The sequence below is a fragment of the Punica granatum genome, chromosome 5, assembly GCF_007655135.1.
Source record: "Punica granatum isolate Tunisia-2019 chromosome 5, ASM765513v2, whole genome shotgun sequence".
In the NCBI taxonomy this organism is placed as follows: Eukaryota; Viridiplantae; Streptophyta; class Magnoliopsida; order Myrtales; family Lythraceae; genus Punica; species Punica granatum.
Window position 1 is genome coordinate 9,405,080 of NC_045131.1, and position 17,716 is coordinate 9,422,795.

The 17,716-nt window shown below is 37.9% G+C and overlaps 3 protein-coding genes and 1 long non-coding RNA gene across 6 annotated transcripts; 2 read left to right on the forward strand and 2 right to left on the reverse strand.

The window, feature by feature from the left end:
* Positions 1-489: 489 nt before the first annotated feature.
* LOC116208504 (lecithin retinol acyltransferase-like) lies at positions 490-7,911 on the reverse strand. The gene is made up of 5 exons (XM_031541992.1): positions 7,780-7,911; positions 1,919-2,143; positions 1,568-1,714; positions 1,318-1,458; positions 490-1,043 (listed from the first exon to the last, which is right to left on the reverse strand). The coding sequence occupies exons 3-5, from the start codon at positions 1,704-1,706 to the stop codon at positions 721-723; spliced, it is 603 nt and encodes a 200-aa protein (XP_031397852.1). The 5' UTR covers positions 1,707-1,714; positions 1,919-2,143; positions 7,780-7,911; the 3' UTR covers positions 490-720.
* On the forward strand, positions 2,031-4,965 carry LOC116208502 (probable serine/threonine-protein kinase PIX13). Of its 3 annotated transcripts, none has more exons than XM_031541987.1 (7): positions 2,031-2,165; positions 2,670-2,764; positions 2,860-3,176; positions 3,325-3,460; positions 3,575-3,714; positions 4,179-4,302; positions 4,424-4,965. In XM_031541987.1, the coding sequence occupies exons 2-7, from the start codon at positions 2,701-2,703 to the stop codon at positions 4,783-4,785; spliced, it is 1,143 nt and encodes a 380-aa protein (XP_031397847.1). In that variant the 5' UTR covers positions 2,031-2,165; positions 2,670-2,700; the 3' UTR covers positions 4,786-4,965. The 3 variants fall into 3 exon arrangements, with proteins under 3 accessions (XP_031397847.1, XP_031397849.1, XP_031397848.1); XM_031541989.1 differs by having other exon boundaries at positions 2,860-3,158; XM_031541988.1 differs by having other exon boundaries at positions 2,047-2,165; positions 2,674-2,764.
* LOC116208503 lies at positions 7,640-12,871 on the reverse strand. The gene is made up of 6 exons (XM_031541990.1): positions 12,526-12,871; positions 11,299-11,372; positions 10,965-11,153; positions 10,625-10,756; positions 10,183-10,323; positions 7,640-8,163 (listed from the first exon to the last, which is right to left on the reverse strand). The coding sequence occupies exons 3-6, from the start codon at positions 11,065-11,067 to the stop codon at positions 7,841-7,843; spliced, it is 699 nt and encodes a 232-aa protein (XP_031397850.1). The 5' UTR covers positions 11,068-11,153; positions 11,299-11,372; positions 12,526-12,871; the 3' UTR covers positions 7,640-7,840.
* Positions 12,872-14,752: 1,881 nt separating this feature from the next.
* Positions 14,753-15,786, forward strand: LOC116208507. The gene is made up of 2 exons (XR_004157085.1): positions 14,753-15,127; positions 15,235-15,786. It is a non-coding gene; the product is annotated as an uncharacterized LOC116208507 (long non-coding RNA).
* The last annotated feature ends 1,930 nt before the right edge of the window (positions 15,787-17,716 follow it).

The following is a 17,716-nucleotide window of genomic DNA, read 5'->3' on the forward strand; positions in this document are numbered from 1 at the left end:
AGTGATGTATAGGTTCAAGTACCCTGTATTTTTCATAATACCCAAATCCTAACCTGTAAACGACCAGTTCTGATATTTTGAAACAAGACCTTGTCCTATTGAACCCTGAAACTGGATTATATCCAGAACCTATATTAGAGTTAAGTTAATTATGATTTAACTCTATTGCCAAACAAAGCCTATCCTCTAATCAATGGTACCATAGAATATCAATGCCACCACTCCCTGTCCCTTTTACTCATGGAGGGAAATTCCACCTCACTTTTAAGTTGGATCCACGTTTTACGATGTGAATTTCAGTTTTAAAAAAAATTTGAATGTGATTAATTGTAGACATCCGATGAGGATCTTTTAATACACAAGACTCGTGTAAGTGATTGAATTCCATCGGCCGAAGATTCCATGGATCAGTTCTTGTTATACCGGACCAACCCATGGATGTCCAAAAGAATGTATGGCAGTCGACATAGGAATGCTGGAAATCTGAACTTACCAATAGGAATACTATCATCATGTACAGTTTTAATTTATTATTAGTCAATGCTTATTATAATATGGGATTATTATAATTATATGTATATAGACAGGAGTGTATTTTCATGCTGAAAATCATAAGTTGAATTTGAATGGCCATGGGAAGAAGTTGCAAGGGAACGTACAATGGACATGTTGCAAAACCCAGTGAGCGATGATGACAATTGGCATGTTGGATTGAGTACGTCACGAAATCCGTCTCTTGACCCGCTCTTCCAGATCATTGTAGAACCGCATTTGCATGCACTGTTTCTTTCCGGTCCGACAGAAGGTTGCGAAATGTTCACAGTTGTTCCGGCGGAGGTCGTACTCGTCGAATCCCTGTTTCCGGAAAAGCTTGTCAGCTTCCCGAACAACCTCATCGGCGGTCCTGCCGGACACAAGCGTCGTGCAGGTTCCCGATTTCTTCAGCAGTAGCACCTCTTGGGGCACGCCGTACGCAAAGTACCTTATGGAGTGGAGCTTCTCCTTGCCGCGACGGAAGCAGTCTAGGCATGTCTTGACGACACCTATGTTGGGGATGAAACAGAGGAACGCAAAGAGGGATGAGAGAGTTTTTTGATAGCAGATGAAATTTTTTTTTTTTCAGTTTTTCATTAATTGGGCTGCAAGTTACGTGTTTCCTACAATGACCAGCTGTACCTTGTACTATATATAACTCTTATGAGATATCTTAACTAAAGACACTAACATAATTCTAGACGCATCAGACTAACTAGACAAGAATACTACTGAAACTCTGAATTTACTTTAATGAAAAACACAAATTAACCTTTTAACAACCTAGGCGTATGCGTTCGTCGTATCCGCATTTTGGGCAGGGAGGCCGGTGCGCAGACTTCTCGGCCTTGGGCTGCCAGAGGATGCTGTTCTTGGTCTCCGTCCGGGTAAAGTGAATCACGAGCTCATCCCCGACATATATTCCTAAAACATCCCCGACTTTCTATTAGCAAACTACGGTAGTTACAACCCCAATACTACTTATAGAAGTGATATGCTGATAGGGAGAAGAGTGGGATAGCGGCGGCCCAACCGTGATGGCTGTAGGAACCGTATCGCTTGTGAGAGTAAATGTGGTCGCCGGGTTTCAGATCCTTTGGGTCGATCTTCTTCCAGAGCAGCCCCAATGTTCCCTCAGCTTGCTTCTTGATCTCGCTCGGGATTGTTGCCATGGTGAAACCTTCTCAGTGTACAGTGGCAAGGCAGAGTGTATTATCTATAAAATATAAATCAATAGCTGCAAGACTTGCACTGTTCCTAATCATCGTTATTTTTGAAATTGCCACATTTAAGTGGGGAGGTCTCACTAAGCAAATAAGGAAGAAATTCAAACAAGTTTTGCAACCCAGAAGCATTAATGGAGATAGAGGAAAGAAAACGTTACCTCACTGCCAATGCCTCTCCAAATCAGCCTTTCTGAGGTTCTTAAACTGTGACCCGGAAGGAGAACAGCGCACTGGAGGGGGGCCCCGACAACGACCAAAGTCAGGAATTTCTGGCAGGCGGTGACAGACAGGACGTCCTTCGCGAATCAATCCTGAAAAGCTCGTGCTTTTCACTGTTCTTCGCACCAGCTTTGCCCCCGCTCTCCTTACGGACGAACAGCACTCTGCAAATAATTCAATGATAAGGTCAGTAATCGGTGAAATTGACAAATCCGAATTAGTAATCGGGCAGTTTCCGACCTCGATTACAAAGAAATTGGGCCGATTTCGACCAAAATTATGCCATGAATGCCCTAAAGAAGATGACGAAACAAGCAGGAAGGAGGAGATGAAGAGGGTTTCGTTCATGTTTTCGGACCCCTACCCAATGGTCCTCTGCTTGAGCACCAACAGCGGGGGAAAAAAAGAGAAAATTTGTAACTACTAGTCAAACAAAGCCACCGGGGCTCTCTGCTCCTTCAAAAGTTGCGGCCTTATTTTTCATGTTACTTGTTAAATTGAGCTGAGTTATTACTATGTCTCTACCTTGGCGGATTGGAGATGGGCGGATGATCCTGGCCTGGTTAATAATCTTGAAAAGGTTTCATCATGCATTCTTAATCTTGACAAAAACTCGATGGATTATTGAATGATGCTATCTCATCACGTGATATAAAAAAACACCAATCAAATTACATGATCAAATTTAAGGTAGAGACGTGAAGCCAGGTGCTGACTGACAATGGGAATTTGCTGGGGCGCGCCTCATTATCCGACCCCTAGCTTCACTGGATATCTCAGACCTGGTAATTCTGATACTGTTCCCTTGCCGAGTTTGTTAAGAGTCTGACGATTTATATCCAGCTCACTTTAGTCTAGCCTTTGTTCTGGTCAACAACAGGACATGAATCACTCGTGTATAGCAGCAGCACGTCATCTTCCTACGATGAGGAAACAAGGAGCTTGGGAGGAATATCTGTTGAAAGTGTGCCTAACAGGGAGATCGTGCCCACTCACGATGTTAGGGTCTTCACCTTGGCTGAACTGCAGGAAGTCACTAGAAACTTTTGGCCCGATTCGCTCCTCGGAGGAGGAGGGTTCGGCAGAGTCTTCAAAGGCTACCTCAGTGGGGAGGGGTCCTCCCATGGCCGAGGCAGGATCCCAATTGCCGTCAAAAAATGTCACCCGGAGAGTGTGCAGGTAGTTACAGAATGGAAGGTATTCCACCTCTGTTATCCTCATATCAAATTTGTGCCTTAATTCCTCCAGCTAGTCGTTAATTCATGTATGACTCTGCACTAATGACTGCTTATTGAACTCTGGTGAGTGGACATTTTTAATGGTGCTGTTTATCAATTGATTGCAGTCAGAGGTTACTTTTCTAGGCAGCTTATCCCGCCCTAACATTGTCAGACTGCTGGGTTATTGTTCGGAGGAGGAAAATCGACTCCTCATCTATGAGTACATGTCAAAGGATACCCTGAAAAATCACCTATTTCGAAGTAAGTCTTGACAAAGATTATCATTGTAATTTCAGGACCTAATTTGCTGAGGTAGGTCCATTTATTATTGATCCAAGTTTGTCCCTAGGAGATAATACAGTTCTCTTAATGCAGGAGGTGCTAGAGAACCACTTTCCTGGATCTTACGACTTAAGATTGCAATTGGAGCAGCCAAAGGCCTGGCATACTTACATCAGTTAGAAGACCAAATTATTTGCAGGGACTTCAAGCCATCAAATATATTGCCAGACAGGGTAAGGTCTATTTGATTAGCAATGAACTTTTGTAGGCGAATAGTAGCCGAGTGTCGCTATTTTTCTTGTATCTGTGATATATTAGCAGAGCCTGTACTGTGCTGTGGGTACCTGCATTTGCTAGATTTCTCTGTAGATTTTCCACTTTCGACCAAAATATTTGATCCCAATAAGATTATTGAAATTTTGAAATCCCTAATTCTCGTGAATTTGCATAGATGCCCAGCGATAATTATTCTGTTCTTTTTGCAAAAAAGCAAACCTTAAAAATTGAGCTTAGGTCTTAATTAAGAAGGTAAAGATGTTGTCACTACTTTCTTTTTGTCATCTGTTGCTTACACAAATCAATATCATCCTTCAATGTTATTATTGGACATATGGACAGCTCAAAGCTCGTTGAACGAGCCATATATTGGAGTTTAGTCCAGTTTGAGACTCTATTTGCTTAATTTATTCTGCTGTAGGATTTCAACGCCAAAATATCAGACTTCGGCTTGGCCACAAGGGTTCCTGCTGATGACAGAAAACACGTTTCTAAACAGGTCCTTGGAACATATGGCTATACTGCCCCTGAGTACATAGCTGCTGGTAATTTCCATAACCCGCCTCAAAATATATTTAAAAAATTATCGCCAATTCTTTGCCCCGTCATGTAATTTTTTATTGCTTTGCAGTTATAGTTTGATTTGTGTTGAACGTGATTTAACAGGGCATTTGTATGCAAAGAGCAATGTGTACAGTTTTGGGGTTGTGCTGCTTGAAATACTGACAGGAAAACAGCCACACGATCATAGTCAGCCGTCTGGGAAGCACTTTGTCGTGGAGTGGGTCCGCCCATATGTATCGAGAAGGAAATTGGCAAGAGTGGTTGATCCGCAGTTGGAAGGTAGGTATCCTCTAAAGGCCGCTCTCAAATTGGCTCAGCTTGCTTTCCACTGTCTCCAGATGGATCCCGAGAGCCGGCCTTCCATGGACGAAGTCTTAAGGAAACTTGAAAAAATCGCTACTTATAAACCGATTCCTGGCATTGTCGGACCTTCCTCTCACAACAGGTCGACAAGACAAGGTTAGGATTCCTTTATGGATTCTCATTTCAAAGAGCCTTTCAGGTAGCTCCGAATTACCTGAATTCTGTGCTTGGCATTGTACAGCGAATTTGTTTTTATTAGAATTTGTTTTGTGAGACATAACTTTCTTAGAATTTGCATCGTGGGACCCGTGAATCTTGAGGATATCATATAGTTTTTGTTCCTTCGTTTGCATATAACGTTACTCTTTACAGAGTATCAGATAATCCATTGTTCGATCTAGCAAATGTTTGGTTACTTTAGTAAAGACTGGAATTTATGCAGATAGGATTTCTCTACACGAATATTGCAATTCGAGTAATTTGCTGCAAGTGCTGATGCAATTTTCGTTTGAAATAGATAGTGCAGTGTATGAATTATCTCGTAAATTCTATGGTTCCTGGTGAAGCCTTCCCCACTGGGACTTGTGATCAGTCCCGGAACCATAGAAAATCCTGAGTTGTCTATCCAAATTCCTAATCAGATGCTAGATAGGGAGATGAGTGCTAGAAAGTCATAACCGAATGGCCCGATTTAAGTGTGAAAATGAAAGCCACCCGGTCTCTACTCGTACCATTAACTAGTTGTGAAGCCCGAACGTAACCTGGATAAAAAGTGATTTTTTTTTTTATAAATTGGATTATATATCATATATATGCTAATTTCAAACAATAAAATTATAGTTATGTAAACAAATTGTAATTTACAATCAATAAGATATATCATATCATATTAGAATATATATATATATATATATGATTGTTATTAACTAAATTTACCAATAAAATAAGTACAAAAATAGTTATTTATATACATAAATATATGTTTATTTTAATATTAATGCTGATTTGATTAGATATTAATTTTACTTAAAAAGAAAATTCAAGAGTATTAAATATTATGCGGACGATAAAATCTTCTAAAATGTTTCAAAAATATTCTATTATATCAATTTTTAATAAAAATATTCATTCAATTTTAAAAAATTAGAAAATTAGCCCATATTAGAGATAGTGGACTAGACTATATATTAAAGAAATATATATATTAATAAATTTTTATTATAAATAACCATATATTAATATATACTTATTTTATATTTATATGATTAGATATTACATTTTTATCTTAACCAAAAAATTCAAGATTATCATATATATATTATATAGATGATAAAATCTTCTAAAAAGTTTCAAAACTATTCCGTTATATCGATATCTTATCAAAAAATGTTCATTTTATTTTAAAATTAACAAATCTGTGATTTTTTAAATTAAATATTATGTAATCAACAATACCTTATATAAAAATTAGAAAAATATTCTATTTTACCATGATTTTGTCAAAAAGTATAGTTAAATTTTTTAAAAATATTTTTTGTAAAAATTATTATAAAAATTTTAAAACTTAGAAAAAGAGAAATTCAGATTTTATCGTACCATATCTTTTAAAGATTAAAACAAACCGTTTTTATTAAAAAATTTCAAAAATTCAAGAAAATTCCATTAGGAAACCGAGTGATTTCTTAGCTCATCTGATCAGGCACATTATAGTGCCATTGTAAAAATGTATATATATATATAGAAACTTACAAATTATAAATATAAAGAAACATATAATATATGACTATATATATATATAGACGTATATATCTACAATATCTAGAATATTCTTATCTTATAACCGAAATAGATAAAGATATTTTAGAAGATATCATAAGTAAAGATATTATAAATTTACTTATTTATTAACGATTTAACATTTAAAAAAATTCAAAAATTCGAGAAAAATTCATTTAGAAATGAAGCGTTTGATCTAATCGTCTTGCTTTCATACATACATACATATATATATATATATATATATCCGTGCTGCCTTCCTCTTAAGGAACATCTAACTTTAAGATTTTTACCTATCCAAACAAGGAAGATTATATCAAGGTTGACTGCAAAAAAGAATCATTATAATTGTTTTGTTTTCAGACATTAGATTAGATTAGCTAAGATTTGGGCCGTATACGTGTCCAAATTTAGTGGTGTACATGTTCGAGGACCCTACATTTTTCATAATACTCAAATCCTACCCAATAAACGGTTAGTTCCAATATTTTGGAATCAGACCCTATCTTGTTGAGCCATGGAATCAGATCATATTCGGAACCTATATTACAGTTAAGTGAACTAATTTAACTCTATTGCCAAACAAAGCCCTGCTCTCTACTCAATCGAGCCATATAATATCAATGCCACCATTCCCTTTCATCATAGTTGTTTCCTTTTCAGACATTATATTAGATTAGCTAAGATTTGGACCGTATACGTGTCCAAAATTAGTGGTGTACAGATTTGAGTACCCTGCATTTTTCATAATACCCAAATCCTACCCAGTAAACGGCCGGTTCCGATATTTTGGAACCAGACCCTATCCTATTGAGCCATAGAATCAGATCATATTCGGAACCTATATTAGAGTTAAGTGAACTATAATTTAACTCTATTGCCAAACAAAGCCCTGCTCTCTATTCAATTGAGCCATATAATATCAATGCCACCATTCCCTTTCCCTTTTACTCATGGAGGGAAATTCTACCTCACTTTTAAGTTGGATCCACGTTTTACGATGTGGATTTCGGTTTTAAAAAAATCGAATGTGACTAATTGTAGACATCCGATGAGGATCTTTTAATACCCAAGACTCGTGTAAGTGACTGAATGCCGTTGGACGAAGATTCCATGGATCAGTTCTTGTTATACCGGACCAACCCATGGATGTCCAAAGGAATGTATGTCAGTCGACATAGGAATGCTGGAAATCTGAACTTACCAATAGGAATATTATCATCATGCACAGTTGTAATTTATTATTAGACAATGCATATTATAATATGGGATTATTATAATTATATGTATATAGACAGGAGTCTATTTTCATGCTGAAAATCATAAGAAGTTGAATTTGAATGGCCATGGCAAGAAATTGCAAGATAAAGGGAACGTACAATGGACATGTTGCAAAACCCAGTAAGCGGCGACCACAATCGGCATATTTGATCGAGTACGTCACGAAATCAGGCTCTTGAACCACTCTTCCAGATCATTGTAGAACGACATTTGCGTGCACTCTCTCTTTCCGGTCCGACAGAAGGTTGCGAAATGTTCACAGTTGTTCGAGCGGAGGTTGTACTCGCCAAATCCCTGTTTCCAGAAAAGCTCGTAAGCTTCCCAAACAACATCATCGGCGGTCCTGCTGGACTCAAGCGTCGTGCAGGTTCCCGATTTCTTCAGCAGTAGCCCCACTCGGGGCGCGCCGTACACAAAGTACCTTATGGAGTGGAGCTTCTCCTTGCCGCGACGGAAGCAGTCGACGCATGTCCTGACGACACCTATGTTGGCGATGAAACACAGGAACACAAAGAGGGATAAGAGAGTTTTTTTATAGCAGATGAATTTTTTTTTTTCAGTTTTTCATTAAGGGGGCTGCAAGTTACGTTTTTTTTTTACAAAGGCCAGCTGTACTTATACTATATATAACTCTTAAGATATTTCTAGACTATTAGCTAAAGACACTAACATAATTCTAGACACATTAACACTTTGTTACCAACTTAATTTAATTTTTCTCTCAGTTCAACAACACAATCATTACTTTTTTATCTTTTTTTTTTCAATTCATATCTATTATTTAAGAGTAAATTAATAATTTATCCCTCGAGATCGATGTTCTATCGAATCTAATCTCAATTAATTTTTTACATCAATTTTGACCTTGACCGACTAAATGTACATCAAATCGATCATTTTGTCAATTTCCCGTTAAAAACTGGACGGAAAACATTAAAAGATTATTTTATGATTTTTTTGATTCTTTAATGAAGTATTATATGATTTAATATAATCTGATGAATTAAAAAACAAATCTAATGAAAAAAAAAATCTTATGCAAATGAAGACGGAGAGAAGGGGGATGGGGGGAGTGGGCTTAAGGGAAGCTGACGGTGGGGCATTGCCGTCACACCGATAGAGCTCACTATACGCCATTGAAGCTCGCCGTCTAGAGCCTACAGACAAGCACTGATGACCCGTTATCCTGGGAGAAACTGGAAGCTATTCAGAACCAAAACCCACCCAACATTAATGGCTCTACAATCTACAAGATGTCCAGTTTTCAGTATATGGACGAGTTACCGAGAGTATGTTCTCCACACGAAAGCATCAAAAATGCAAACTTGGACATCTTTTCGTTTACCAAGCAAAATTTTCTATCAGGAGCAACAGAGAGAAGAAATGGGTGATCACCCACAAACTCCATAGCGACCCAAAATCAAGAAACCAGCTTACTGCAGGAATTCAACGAACTCAACTTGACACCCCATGAGAAAAATTCAGGGAGTCGAATCAACAAACCCATCAAGCATGTTTCTTGACAGAATCATCAATAAGGAAATTCCGCACAGACGAAATCACTCTGTAATATTACTTCCGGACATGATCAAGAAACACTATCAGCAGTTAAAGAAAGACGGGGAAAGAGGAGATGGGGGCGTGATCATACCTTGCTTTGGGTACTGAGCTTGGAGATGGTCTTTGGCTTGTGGAGGAGAAGGAAGCAGCGAGCTTCAACGACGTATATTAAGACAAGAGGAGGGAGGCAAGGCAAAGTGAAGTCCCCCAACAATGGCGTATAGTGAGCTCTATCGGTGTACCCCAACAAGGTGCTCCTGGGGACCCAATAGAGCTCACTACCCGCCATTCCCCCTCCCTATTTTCCATCCTTCTGGCCATCCAGCAGCAACAATTATTCGATTGGGATTTTGGATCTAAGGATTTGGGGGTTAGTTGGGGGCTGCAAATAGCAGAAAAAATGGGAAGGAAAGAAAATAATGCCAGAAAAAAATTAGAAAAAAGGAAAGAAAATAAATATATAATACCAGAAAAAATGGAAAGGGGCAATATGATGGAAAAACAATAATGTCACGTCAAATGTTTCCGTCGACTCTTTAACAGTAAGCCCGCTGAAGGGGTAATTTGATGTACATTTAATCTGTCAAAACTAAAATTAATATAAAAATTATTTTGAGGTCAGATTTGATGTAACATTAATCTCTCGAGGGACAAATTATTAATTTACTCATTATTTAAATTAATTTTTTAATATTAAATTCTTTCAACTATTTAACAGATTTTTCTCAATTTTAATATTTTTCCTCAATTTAATAACACAATAATTACTTTATCTTTTTCTTAAAATTCTCTCTCATACTTTTCTCAATTATATTTATCTTTATCTCTTTAAATCAAATTTAACTTTATTATCAAACGCAATATAAGACTAACTAGACAAGAATACTCCTAAAACTCTAGAATTTACTTTAATCAAAATTACAAAGTAACCTTTTACCAACCTAGATCTATGCGTTCGTCGTATCGGCATTTCGGGCAGGGAGGCGGGTGCACAGACTTCTCGGCCTTGGGCAGCCGGAGGACGCTGTTCTTGGTCTCTGTCCGAGTAAAGTGAATCACGAACCCATCCCCGACATATATTCCTAAAACATCCCTAACTTTCTATTAGCAAACTACGATAATTAGGCTGCGTTTGAATTGTTAGTGTGATTTTAGAATCATGATTTTGATTTTGATTTTGATTTTGATTGTGGAAAAAGACAAATGAGATAGTATTATAAATTTGACTTGGGAAACGTGTATTTTTTGTTGTGTAGTGTGTTTAGTTAAAATTAAAATCATGATTCTAAAATTAGTTTAACAATTCAAACGGGGCCTTACAACCCCAATACTACTTATAGAAGTGAAATGCTGATAGGGAGAAGAGTGAGACAGGGGGCTGACCGTGATGGCTGTAGAAACCGTATCTCTTGTGAGAGTAAATGTGGTCGCCGGGTTTCAGATCCTTTGGGTCGATCTTCTTCCAGAGTAGCCTCAATGTTCCCTCGGCTTCCTTCTTGATCTCGCTCAGGATTGCTGCCATCGTGAAAGCCTTCTCAGTCAAGGCAGAGTGTATTATCTATGAAATATAAATCAATTTAGGAAACTTCAGCTGCAAGACTTGAACTGTTCCTAATCCCGTTATTTTCGAAATTGCCACAGAATTTGGAGAGCTCAATCACTGACATGATTAACCAATTGTTTGTCTTTTGTTGGAAAACAAGGAGCTGACAAATTGGCCGACCTTGTTGACCTCGAATCCCATATTTGTTTCTGATTCGGATGGGATAATCCAAAAAATCCACAAGAAGACAGGTCCGGATTCCCCGAATCAAAAGTCCGACCATAATGGGCTAATGAGCACGACCAGGAATGTCACATTCTTGTACTCGTGAAAAACGCGACTCTTTTAATTTCATAATCGAGGACCATTCTATCATCTCCAAGAGAACATGAAATGATTCGATCAGATATGCACATTACTACAGGGGAAAAAAAAAGAAAAAAAAAAGGAGGAGATTTCGATGGCAAAAATGTCACATTATTCAAGACATTACCAGGTTACAATTCACCATTACCGTATGAATCCATGACATCTATGACGTCTGACCCTCGAGCATTCAATAGGAAATCCTCTATTCCTGAATGAAACCTGCTCAATAGCATTCAATGTGAGGATCTCATCTTTAGGAGACGCATGAAATTAATTCTAAAGAAAGGTATAATCTCCAGAAATTTTTGGATTGTTTGATCAGCTATTGAACTGCCTATGCATACTGTTTAGAGCAAGAGATCCCAGATACAAACATCTAGCTCTCTATTTATCCAACTTCCAAATTTCATCCCTGAATTGGGTTTCCCACCAACAGACAAGGGAGGCAATAGATATAACGATAACTAATCTAGTAGATCAAACTTTTTGATCAATGCCGAATCAGCTCAGAATCCAACAACTGCCAAAGCAAAATAATCGTGCCAAAATCAATTATGCAGGAAAACGATGACAGGTCCTAGACATATTAGCTAGCTTTATTTGCCAAAGAGAGAACAAATTATCAGATTATGACCACAAAGAAGTCATGATCCTTAGAGTTATCATCTCTTTTTCGCCAATCTAGAATGAACTAAGTGAGCTGGAAAGACGATTTACATCCAATTTCTAGGCTTTAAGTGAAGTTGGCTTGATCTCCCAAACTCAAATATTTGATTCTGATATACGACAGCAGAAAGCCCTCACTAGAATAGTTTGTTCGAATTTGTCCATACGACTAAAACTTTTCTTCTTTCCCAGATCGCACATCTTGAATCTCAAGTAAGGAGATCATCGCAAACTAAGAAAAGAAGTTCAATTCTCTTTCCGATGAGAACCAATACAACAAGGATGAATACACTTGGGCAAAAATGATCCGACTAGTCACGTGCAGTCAGGAAAATCATCACTGTCGGATGATCATTCTACTGAGATTACAGAACAGGAACAACATGAGGGATGCAGAAGCTCCCATACAACATGAACACATGATGCAGATCTCACACTTCAATATGCAAAACTCGAACCACAACCATCATTGCATCAAACAAAGAAAAAGCACAACTTGTGAAGCAGCAAACAGATGCACCTCTCTTAATCCCACACAAAGTCAAGATATTTAAAGACATCACTCATTGATTCAACAAAACAAACCTCTCACCAGCAACATAAGACTAAATTGCAGAACAGGACAGAGCAGAAGGAAGAGGACCCAGATCCGGGTTGGTGCTGGAGAGATCTAAGCAGTGGAACAAGTGTGGAAAGGGGAACTTACCCAGTATAGAAGACAACCGGATTGAGTAGCAATGGCGAAGAGAACTGAAAGTCTTCCCTTAATACTGTAGTGGGGGGTTGCCAAAGGAGATTACTTCAACTGTAAATCAGAGAAATGGAGTTGAAATGAAGGGTCCTTGCATAGAAACTGACAAACAGAGAGAGAGAGAGAGAGAGAGAGAGAGAGAGAGAGAGAGAGAGAGAGAGAGAGAGAGAGAGAGTTGGGGGTTCTTTCTCGGCTTCAGAATCAGAAGCAATGGCGTTTTGGATCTGATGAGATGGAGGGGAATTCACAGAGGAAGAGAGGGAGGGAGGGAGAGAGGGGAGCTTCAATGCCGCACAATGGGATGAATGTAAGCGGTTTTTATAGTTGGGGGGGGGGGGGGGGGGGGGGGGGGGGGGGGGCAGGCCACTCACCACGACAACAGGATGGACGGATGGATGGATGGACAGGCCAGGATCATGTCTCTGTCATTTTATAAACACACACGTGTGTGTATATATATATATATATATATAAATGTGATAATACATTAGTAATGTAATATGTAAGAGTAGTATCTGTTTATTTTTGTTAGATATCCATTGTTTTTTTTTTCCCTTAAGGAACATAGTTTCTCGCTAGTAGTTAATTTTTTTAGCAGAAATAATTTTTAGAAAGTGTTACAAAAATCCAACTTTATTTTCTTTCTTTAATAAATAGTATAAAAAATAAAGTTCGATAGAAATTAAAACAGGTACTTTCGTAGTAGTTCTATTTATAACCATAATTTCCGTTTTATTTAGCATTTTTTATGTCTTGCATGCACACGGACCATACGCGGTGGGGTCGGCGGCTTAGCAGAACACTGGAAGATGAGACTCAGAGGAATGAGTCAAACAACAAAATCACAAACAAATTCTAAAATTCAGAGGAATGAGTCAGAGGAATGAGACCCGGTTTGCCCTGGGAAAATTCTAAAATTCTAAGCAAGCAATTCATTAGTGGAAATGATAGCAAATTTATGTATTTTTGAGCAACAATCTCATATCAACCCTTCCGTTCTAGCAAATTGTATTTGGTATTAGATGCTACAACTCCGTTATAATGGACACTAGCACCGCTTTTGGCAAACAAATGGACTCCAATGAACGGCGGAAGCAACGGCCCAGGAATGCGGATTTGACCTATTAGCCGCACAAATGGGACAAAACGTTAACATATTGGAAAAGAACGAGATTTTCATTTCAAATACGTGTCAAATACGAGAAGGAGTAATCCACAGGTGGAAGTGACAGCAAATTATTTTCATTTCAATAACAGATTTAAGATCACCTCTCTCCTCTTAACAACTTGAATTCAGTACCAGATGCCGCAACTCTGTATTAACGAAAACTAGCAAACAAAAGGACTCTAATGAACAACGAAAAATCCAGTACGGATTGTGCCCGGAGTATTTTACACTATACGATAATACGATATGGATATTACACGGGTTAAGCGGGTTTGGATTAAGACTAAATATGTTTCATGTCTAAACCGGTCAAATCCATTTAGACACGATAAATAAATATGTTTAAACGAGTTCAACCCTTGTAATCCATTTAGACACGGATAGACCAATTTATACTATGTGTTATCGTGCTAATAAATTTATTTCACGTATTGTATCAATTTCTAGAATAAAGTACACTAAAATCATCTAAATTTGTTTATATAAATCACCAGTTTATGGTGTTTTTATCATGTCAATCGTACAATTAAAGTTAAAGTGTCATATCATATAGGTATAATATATACCTAAAGGTAATAATGTCATATCGTGTGGATAAATATACCTACACATTTAGGCACGCTTAGTTAAACGGGTTAAACGTGTTTTATCCGCGTCAACCCGTAATTAAACGTATCGTGTTCGTCTTTAAAAATCTTGACAGGTTTATTAAACGTGTCGTGTTCAGGTTTAGAGCTTTTTGACACGAATCCGTTTAGACACGACCGGTTTAAATATGATACCACACATATTGTCACCCTAAGCTTGGGACTGTGGAGTTGATTAACTGCAAAAATGGAAGAAAGAAACATTTATTGGAAAAGAAAGAAACTTTTCCATTTCTTTGGAGATCCAAAGAAAACCCCAGGGCGGAGAGACATGTCCGCCAACCCACCAAGTATATCATCTCTTTGTTAGGAAATTGAAAAGTAGTATCCTTCTTCAGTGAGCCCATTGCTGAGAACAACAACAGGGATTGAGGAGAACCTTCGGGGATGGTGCAAGCTGGAATAAATCTCCCACAACTCTGTCACCCCATATGTCTTGGCATTGTGAAGGGCCAGGGCAACCTTTGAGGATCAATATAAATAGCAGCAACATAAGAGCACCTAGCACCTGCTGCAAACTTCAAGCAAGAGCTAGTACACAAAGCTTCAGTTAACAAAAGGAATCTAGATATAGCATTCAAGAGATGCCAAGCTCAACCAATTTTCTTATGGAACTGCAAATTTATTCAGTAGGTCTTCACCGCCCTTCACATACTTGAATCTAGGCGCTCACTGACAATGGGAATTTGCTGGGGCGCCCCTCATTATCTGACCCCTAGCTTCCCTGGATATCTAGGACCAGGTAATTCTGATACTCTTCCCTTGCCAAGTTTGTTAGAGTAAGATGATTTATATGTTGTGTCATTACCCAGCTCACTTTAGTCTAGCCTTTGTTCTGGTCAACAACAGGACATAAATCACTCGTGTATAGCAGCACATCATCTTCCTATGATGGGGAAACAAGGAGCTTGGGAGGAATATCCGTTGAAAGTGTGCTAACTGGCAGATCGTGCCCACTCCCGATGTTAGGGTCTTCACCTTGGCTGAACTGCAGGAAGTCACTAGAAACTTTTGGCCCGATTTGCTCCTAGGAGGAGGAGGAGGCTTCGGTCGAGTCTTCAAAGGCTACCTCAGTGGGGAGGGGTCCTCCCATGGCCAAGGCAGGCTACCAATTGCCTGTCATACTTACATCAGTTAGAAGACCAAATTATTTGCAGGGACTTCAAGCCATTGAATATATTGCTAGACAGAGTAAGGTCTATTTGATTAGCAACCAACTTCTGTAGGCGAATAGTAGCAGAATGCTGCTATTTTTCTTGTATCTGTGATATATTAGCAAAGTCTGTACTGTGCTGTGGGTACTTGCATTTGCTTGATTTCTCTATTGATTTTCCTTTCGACTAAATATGTATTTGATCCCGATAAGATTTTTGAAATTTTGAAATCCCTCATTCTCGTGAATTTGCATAGACGCCTAGCAATAATTATTCTTTGTTTTCTTTTTTTTTGGCGAAAAAGCAAACCTTAAAAATTGAGCTTAGGTCTTAATTAAGAAGGTAAAGATGTTGTCGCGACTTTCATTTTGTCATCTGTTGCTAACACAAATCAATATCATCCTTCAATTTTATTATTGGACATATGTACAGCTCAAAGTTCAAACTAGCCATATATTGGAGTTTAGTCCAGTTTGAGACTCTATTTGCTTAGTTTATTCTGCTGTAGGATTTCAACGCCAAAATATCAGACTTCGGCTTGAACACGAGGGTTCCTGCTGATGACAAAAAACACGTTTCTAAACAGGTCCTTGGAACAAATGGCTATGCTGCCCCTGAGTACATAGCAGCTGGTAATTTCCATAACCCGCCTCGAAATATATTTAAAAAATTATCGCCAATTCCTTGCCCCGTCATGTAATTTCTTATTGTTTTGCAGTTATAGTTTGATTTATGTCTAACGTGATTTAACAGGGCATTTGTATGCAAAGAGCAATGTGTACAGTTTTGGGGTTGTGCTGCTTGAAATACTGACAGGAAGACGGGCACACGATCATAGTCGGCCGTCTGGGGAGCACTTTATCGTGGAGTGGGTCCGCCCATATGTATCGAGAAGGAAATTGGCAAGAGTGGTTGATCCGCGGTTGGAATGTAGGTGTATTTTGAAGGCCGCTCTCAAATTGGCTCAGCTAGCGTTCCACTGTCTCCAGATGGAGCCCGAGAGCCGGCCTTCCATGGACGAAGTCTTAAGGAAACTTGAAAAAATCGCTACTTATTAACCGATTCCTGGCATTGTCGGGCCTTTCTCTCACGACAGGTCAACAGGACAAGGTTAGGATTCTTTTATGGATTCTCATTTCAAAGAGCCTGTCAGGTAGATCTAAATTCTGTGCTTGGCATTGTACGGCGAATCTGTTTTTATTAGAATTTGTTTTGTGAGACATAATTATCTTAGAATTTGCTTCGCGGGACCCGTGAATCTTGAGGACATCATATGGTTTTTGTTCCTTCATTGGCATATATCGTTTCTCTTTACAGAGTATCAGATAATCCATTGTTCGATCTAGCAAATGTTTGGTTACTTCAATAAAGACTCAAATTTGTGCAGATAGGATTTTCCTACACGAATATTGCAATTCGAGCAAATAGCTGCAAGTGCTGATGCAATTTTAGTTTGAAATAAGATAGTGCAGAGTATGAGTTATCTCGTGAATTCTATGGTTCCTGGTGAAGCCTTCCACCCTGGGACTTATGATCAGTCCCGGAACCATAGAAAATCCTGAGTTGTCTTTCCAAATTCCTAGTCAGATGCTAGATAGAGAGATGAGTGCTAGAAAGTCAGAACCGAATGGCCCGATTTAAGTGTGGAAATGAAAGCCACCCAGTCTCTACTCGTACCATTAACTAGTTGTGAAGCCCGAGCGTCGCCCGGGATAAAAAGTGATTTTTTTTTATAAATTGGATTATATATCATATATATGCTAATTTCAAACAATAAAATTAATAAAAATATATAGTTATGTAACAAATCGTAATTTACAATCAATAAAATATATTATATTATATTATATTAGAATAGATATATATGATTGTTATTAACTAAATTTTACCAATAAAGCAAGTAAAAATATAATTATTTATATATAATTATATGCTTATTTTAATATTAATACCGATTTGATTAGATATTGATTTTACTTAAAAAGAAAATTCAGAATTATCAAATATTATGCGGGCGATAAAATCTTCTAAAAAATTTCAAAAATATTCTATTATATCAATTTTTAATAAAAATATTCATTCAATTTTTTAAAAAATAAAAAATTAGCTTATATTAGAGATAGTGGATGCAACTATATATATATATATTAAAGAAATATATATTAATACATTTTTAT

Excerpts from the sequence above, each read along its gene's own strand:
- LOC116208504 (XM_031541992.1), bottom strand. The coding sequence starts at position 1,706 with ATGGCAACAATCCCGAGCGAGATCAAGAAGCAAGCTGAGGGAACATTG. Across the intron at positions 1,459-1,567 it reads CGGTTCCTACAGCCATCACG|GAATATATGTCGGGGATGAG; the intron begins GTTGGGCCGCCG and ends GGGATGTTTTAG. Across the intron at positions 1,044-1,317 it reads CGACGAACGCATACGCCTAG|GTGTCGTCAAGACATGCCTA; the intron begins GTTGTTAAAAGG and ends TCCCCAACATAG.
- LOC116208502 (XM_031541987.1), top strand. The coding sequence starts at position 2,701 with ATGGGAATTTGCTGGGGCGCGCCTCATTATCCGACCCCTAGCTTCACT. Across the intron at positions 2,765-2,859 it reads CACTGGATATCTCAGACCTG|GACATGAATCACTCGTGTAT; the intron begins GTAATTCTGATA and ends GGTCAACAACAG. Across the intron at positions 3,461-3,574 it reads GAAAAATCACCTATTTCGAA|GAGGTGCTAGAGAACCACTT; the intron begins GTAAGTCTTGAC and ends CTCTTAATGCAG.
- LOC116208503 (XM_031541990.1), bottom strand. The coding sequence starts at position 11,067 with ATGGTCGGACTTTTGATTCGGGGAATCCGGACCTGTCTTCTTGTGGAT. Across the intron at positions 10,757-10,964 it reads TGGGATTCGAGGTCAACAAG|CAATCCTGAGCGAGATCAAG; the intron begins GTCGGCCAATTT and ends TCACGATGGCAG. Across the intron at positions 10,324-10,624 it reads CGGTTTCTACAGCCATCACG|GAATATATGTCGGGGATGGG; the intron begins GTCAGCCCCCTG and ends GGGATGTTTTAG.